This window comes from Pteropus alecto, unplaced genomic scaffold (assembly GCF_000325575.1).
Source record: "Pteropus alecto unplaced genomic scaffold, ASM32557v1 scaffold1701, whole genome shotgun sequence".
NCBI classification, from domain to species: Eukaryota; Metazoa; Chordata; class Mammalia; order Chiroptera; family Pteropodidae; genus Pteropus; species Pteropus alecto.
The window spans coordinates 79,977-86,454 of NW_006430561.1; the positions used below are offsets into that span (position 1 = coordinate 79,977).

The 6,478-nt window shown below is 54.9% G+C and overlaps 1 protein-coding gene across 1 annotated transcript; it reads left to right on the forward strand.

The window, feature by feature from the left end:
• Window positions 1-4,255: 4,255 nt before the first annotated feature.
• PNMA5 (PNMA family member 5) lies at window positions 4,256-5,590 on the forward strand. Its single transcript, XM_006905162.1, has one exon. The coding sequence runs from the start codon at window positions 4,256-4,258 to the stop codon at window positions 5,588-5,590; it is 1,335 nt and encodes a 444-aa protein (XP_006905224.1).
• The last annotated feature ends 888 nt before the right edge of the window (window positions 5,591-6,478 follow it).

Consider the following 6,478-nt stretch of genomic DNA (forward strand, 5'->3'; position numbering starts at 1 on the left):
AGTTAATGAGTTATGTGCTCTCTTGAGGGTGGCTTTGCTTCTGAGGGGTCTGAAGAGAGGCATTTCAAAGGGGTGTTAACCTAGATACACAAGAACAATGGACAGCACTGGCTTAAAAAAAAACAAAACTAAAGTTTTAGTTATAAGCCTGGGATGTGACCTACCCAGGTAGGATTCACGATCAGATCACCCTGTGAGGTTACTTTCCATAAAAGTCCTTATTTTGTCCATAGTCCTACACTTTCATCTTTGTCATTCTGGAATGACCAGTCATTTTACTATTAGAAAAAATTACTCTTTTTCCTTAACAAAAACATCCTGCATACCTTATATACTCAATTTAGTAAGTAAGGTGTTAAGTTACCCAAAGATCTTGAAACCTTAGGGGTGACATACTACATACGAAACATAATTATTGTCGAGATAAAGTTCGGTCAGAATAAGTTTCACTTTAAAATATTACATATATATACATACACACACCAACATACATATTAAGTAAAAAAATCCTGGGGATGTGATGTACAGCACGGTGACTATATTTTCTTAACCACTGTTTTCTAGGATCACAGGGCCAGAACAGCTCTTTCCATAATGTCACCTTTTGTGATGGCCTTGTATACCTATAATACCAGGTGGGTGAGTGGTGGCTTCATGGGACCACAGTTATGGTGTTATGAGGGCCTTCAGGTAAAATGTCCCACCTGGAGTCTTTGACGCTCTGACAGCACCAGATAACCACTTTTTCTTGGCATGGGAAAGAGCTTGATTTAACAGACTCTTAGAAGTGCGTTCTGATTAAGGTCTGTGTTCCCTTTCTCAGACATAGCAAACATCAGCAGTTAAAGGCAAAGGAGGTGATGCCTGTCCATATCTTGCTCTGTAACCTTTCATTAAAAATTGTTTCCTTTAAATATCTTTATTAAAGAAAAGCCTGTTCATTCCTATCTCCAGTAAAGCAAAAGAAAACTATTTTGCTCCCAAAGGCCCACAAATTCTGGATCTGAAAAGTAATTACAGGCTTCAGTTTTGTCACTGAAGGCTTAGTTAAAGGGTCTGCAGCATTGCAGTCGCCCAGCTCTCGAGAAACAGGCTGGCGGTCTCATCTGGCGGTCTCATTTTTATCAATATCTGCTGGGGACCTGTGCACACCTTCCATTGTGCTACCTGAGCCTCACCCACGACCATTTCTTAACAGCTTTCGGGGCCTGTGGACCGGGCCCTAGGGCAAACATCCCAAATCTTCCCTGAGTGCAGGAAACCTACCGAAAATGGCAGGAAGCAGCTTCGGCGGGTAATACTCGATCATGAAGTCAAGAGAATAATGGGAGAATGGCATCCTTGACAGTTTTCTGCCTCTAAGTGAACTCTAAAAATGTTCATGTCCCTGTGAAATGCAGGGGGCAGCTGCATTTTTGTCGTGCTCCCCTAGAACACAGTCCAAGAAAAAATAAACAGGGATCAGGACTTTTATGTCAGAAGGACCACCTGGGGCTTTACTTTTGCACTCGGCCCTGTGCTGACTTGCAATTTTCAAATGGGGGGAGGGTGCCCACTGGTAACTGTTGCGGCACAGCTCGGGTCCAATGCGGAAGAGACAGTGGAACAGGAGCCGCAATGCCTCCTGAGCATGGCGTCCTGCATGGTGGGCTTGGTGTCCACGTGGTGGGCTGGCGGTCTCCTTGGAGTTGGCGGTCTCCTTGGAGCTAGCCTGAGGCAGGCCGCAGTCCAGCTCTGCAATGTACACTGCAGAGCTCTGCAATGTACACTGCCCCTAGCTCTAGTCGAATACCCCCTTCCATGGCCACGTGCATCAAGGACAAGGTCAAGGGCTGAGACAAAGGACCCCCCCTTCCGAGGGAGCCTGGTGGGCGCCAGGCTGCGAGTGCGAGTGCGCAGGCGCGAGTGGGCCGTGCGCAGTTCCGGAGAGGGGGGCGGAGTTTCTCACCCGGTAACGTCTTCCCGCCACGCGAGCTCTGCCCAGTCTGCACTGCGGCAGCGGCACCGTTGTGTGGTGGCTGTTTCTTGGGCGCTCCGGCGTTCGGGTCTTCAGGCCTCTCCGGCAGGTAAGGAGTGGGGCCCTGGGTACAGAGAACAACCCAAACCGTGGGACTTTCTCCCCAGTGACCGTTGTCATCTTTCGTGGCATCCCAGGGGCCCATGGCCGTAGGTGTCGGGTGGAAGGGGGACCCCACTAGATCAGGCCTGGCACTCCGTGGACTCCCCAGGTATATTTACAGACATAGCGATCAGCCTAGGAACTGCAGAGGAACCTGTTCATGCCTAACCTTGCCCAGAACCTTTTCAATCTGCACATCTAGAACAGGTGGCACTGGCCTTTCCCCCCCCCCGACCCCGGAGAGAAAATGGCTTCGGCCCTTCTTCTCCTGGCCTCCGCCAATATATCCCTGCTCCAGAATGGGGGTTCTTTGTAGTAGGGCTGGGGGGTCTTAGGGCGGTAGGTTTAGAGTGGGGAGCATAGGGCAATGAGAATGAGAGGTTTGGGGATAGTTGTTGGGCTCAGATGGGGGCAGGGATCGCATGGGGGAAGGGGTTGTGTGGGGGCAGGGATCGCATGGCGGAAGGGGTTGTGTGGGGGCAGGGATGGCATGGGAGAAGGGATTGCGTGGGGGCAGGGATTTAGCTGTGGACTTGGCCTCGGGGGGGGGCAGGGAAGGGCTTCAGAGGGGTGGTGCATGAGTGGCAGTGGCAGGACTGGCAGGGGTAGGGATTGAGCTGTGGGGGTGGAGCTTGACACCATGGGTGGGATGGGGAGGGGCTTGGAGGCGGGGCTTGGAGGCAGAGCTTGGGAGGGGTGAAACATGAGTGGCAGGGTTTGGGCTTGGGTGGGGGCGTGGCTTGGTGAGGGGGCTTAGATTAGTGGTTGAGCTTCTGTGAAGGTGGGACTTGGCAGTGGGTGGGTGTGAGGGGCGTGTGGACTTGAGGGTGGGGCAGTCTTAAAAGTAGGATTTCTTCTCCAGCAGTGGACTCCAGGGAGCAGTTCCTCGTATCTCTGCACTGGGGACTTGTAGACAGCTCTGCAGACTTAGAATTGGCACAGCCAGAGAAGTAGCACTTGGGGCAGAACCGTAACAAAGTACTTTTCCCTTGCCTTGGACAGGTCCAGTGGAGCAGTACCCCCCCACCCGGGGGCCAGGAGCTGGCCGACTGGACAGAGCTAGAGAGCCGGTTGAGCGTTGAGTGCAGGTGCAATCCCCGCATTTGCACCACCAGAGGGCGCTACTCCGTGAGGTGAGTAACTGCGAGGTGGGCCTATGTTGGGAGGGGCTGCCTGCCAACGTGTACGGACTGTCGTCGGGTAGGGTCACAACTTAGAGAGTTTTCTGGGTCCCTTTTCTAACCCTGATTCTAGCTCCTACACAATTTAAAATCATACGCTCTTGATTTTTCAGCACTTGATCCTTGCTGCCCACCCCATCTCCCCTCCCTCTCCCCAGCCCCTTGTTGCTAGGACACTTCATTTGTTGGAGGCCAGTGACATCACCTGTTGCTCCTCGAGGACCTTTACCACATGACACCCATCTACGATAGAAAGCCCTGGTCCATGCTGTTCTCAGTATCCATGGCAACAGTGCAGCTTGTCACAGGTTCTCCACACCCGCCCGTTTCATTGCATTGCACGGAACTCCAGCCATCTTTCTCATCTGTCGGACATTTTCTGAAAGAGGAGAACTCTGTATCTCCCTCCTCCTGCCTTTGCCCTGGCAAAGAGGGTGCCAGGTGCCCTGAGGCCTGCACAGCCCTAAGCGGGGGAGTGGGACGTTCTGTCCTCTCCTGCTTGGAGAGCTTTGTCGGTGTCCCCAGGCATCAGTTGGTGCCTCCTGACACAGGCCTTTTCACCACAGGCACCTGCAGCACACGTAGCAGAGTCCTTGGACTTTGAAGAGGAAGCCACAGCAGGAGGAGGTCAGCAGAGAGGGGATGAAGTAGGGGGACGTGAGCTGGGGCGGCCCTTCTGTACTCCACCAAATGACTACGGGAGCCCGGGAAGCAGACACTGAATCCCTGCGAAGAGGGGTGGGAACAGAGGAGGGGCTTGTGGTGGCGGGTGGCGGTGGCGGTAGGGGTGGGGGTGGGCAGTAATGGTGCTTTCACCCCATTTGCTTTACAGGCTGTGGAAACCTTGGACACTTCTGCCTTTGTACTTGGCAGTGGCTCAGAATTGACAGTCTCGGTCAAACTCTGAGCAGATCACGACCCCTAGTCTTAGATCAGTCCATAGAGAGTGGTCACAATGAGTGCCGTGATGCTCTTAGAGGATTGGTGCAAGGGGATGGATCTGGACCCCAGGAAGGCCCTGCTGATCGTGGGGATCCCTGTGGAGTGTGAGGAGGCAGAAATTAAAGAGACGGTGAAGGCAGGCTTGCAGCTCCTGTGCAACTACAGGATGCTGGGCAGAATGTTCCGAAGGGAAGACAGTTCTAAGGCAGTCTTCATCGAATTGGCTGAAGCCGTCGATTTCTCTGCGATTCCTAGTCAGATACCAGGAAGGGGAGGTGCCTGGGAAGTGGTGGTGCAACCCCGTAACCCCGATGACGAATTCCTCACTAGACTGAGCTACTTCCTGAAGGGTGAGGGCCGGAGGATGGTCGATGTGGCCCAAACCCTGGGGTACGGCACTGCCACTGAGGGCATGGAGCCAGGGGTTTTCCCCCAAGTCAAACCAATAGTTTTGCAGCCTCTGAAAGAAAGCATGTGGTACCGAAAGCTCAAAGTGTTTTCGGGAAGCACTTTCCCAGGCCCAGGCGAAGAGAGTTTCGAAGTCTGGCTGGAGCAGGTCAATGAGATTATGAAGGTATGGCAGGTGTCTGAGATAGAGAAGAGGCGCCGTTTGCTGGAGAGCCTGCGTGGCCCCGCCCTGTCCATCATACGGGTGCTCCGGGCCCACAATGACACTATGACTGCGGAGCAATGCCTGGATGCCCTGAAGCAGATCTTTGGGAGCAAAGAGGACCATAGAACCGCGCAGTTTAAGTTTCTCCAGGCCTTTCAGATGTCTAGAGAAAAAACCTCTGTTTTTTTGCTGCGCTTAGAGCCCCTGCTGCAGAAGGCTGTGCAGCACAGCCCGATGTCGGTGCGCAGCACAGACCTGATCCGCCTGAAGCACATGCTAGCTCGGGCCAACCTGACCAGCACCCTCCGGGGCAAGCTGGAGATCCTGGATCAGCGTGGCTGTCCTCCCACTTTTCTGGAGTTAATAAAGCTCATTCGCGATGAAGAAGAGTGGGAGACCACCTTGGCAGTGATGAAGGAGAAAGAGAGGAATGGAGCAAGGAGCCCCAGGGCGTCTGGTAGGCAGGGAATAGCTGAAGCCATTTTCTCCATGCCTCAGGTCCTCATGCAGGCAGGGCCATCTTGTGAGAGCAGCACCCAGACCGTCCAGGAAGGGGCGGTCCCATCTGTGAAGCGCAGGCGACAGCCCTGCGGCAGTGCTGAGGGGGAAGGCCACAATCAGATGACATACCCTAAGATGGAAAACCAACCTCCTGTGATGGAGCCAGCGCAGTTTGTAGCACAGGTGTCGGGAAACGAGGCAGGGGCTGGGGCTTTGAGCCACCCCAAGCCCTAGGAAGCAGAGGCTCAACAGATCCAGGTACCCCATCCCCTGGAATGCAGAAAAAAGCTTTTCACAAAAGGAAGGGGAAGTGCCCACGGAGAGCACAGGTGGAGACTGGGGCAGAGGGGCAGGGCAGCCAGGCCGAGGCCAGGCCCACTCTCCCTCCAGCAGCTGAAAGGGTCTCTGCCCAAAAATGCAAAGTTGGGTCAGGAAGAATCCAGCACAAGATCCCGAAGATGGACCAGCGATGCAAACATGCGGCCAGCGCACCTGGCGAAGGGCGTGCGCAGGCCGTGAGCAGTCACACCGCCACAGCAGAAGCGGAAGAAGATACAGCGGGGGATTCTGACCTCGACCCCGACGTGTGCCCACCCGTAGACACCTACGCTCTGGGCTGTGAGCTAAGAATGCAGACCGGCCGCTGGGCCCCCTGGGGCCTGGAGGAGCCTTCCCCAGGGAATCTGTCACCAAGAGAAGCTGGCATCGGCCCTGAAGAGCTGCAAGGCAGAGAGGTAGTGGCCCCCCTCCGGAGAGGTGACCGCAGGGTCCAGCCTGTCTTCAGAATCGTCTACACCGCTCTCGGGGAGCCCCAGGAAGGAAGCACCGACGAGCCCCTGCGCCAGTAAGGCCAGGAGACCCAAAGGCCCTGGAGCCCAGTGCCAGCCTGCAGGCAGTTTCCTCCCCCTGTGGCCTGGAAGGGCTCCGGGGGCCAGGAGAGTGAAGGCAGGCAGGGGGTCGCTGGGTACTGGGGCTCCTGCCCCACAGCTGATGTTGGGGGGCAGGGAAGCTTTTGTTCCAAAGCAGGAGGAGGAGGAGGAGGAGGAGGATGAAGATAACGAGGTGGAGGAGGAGAGCAGGAGGAGGAAGAGTAGAAGGTATTTGGGGGGGAGGGAGGGGGGG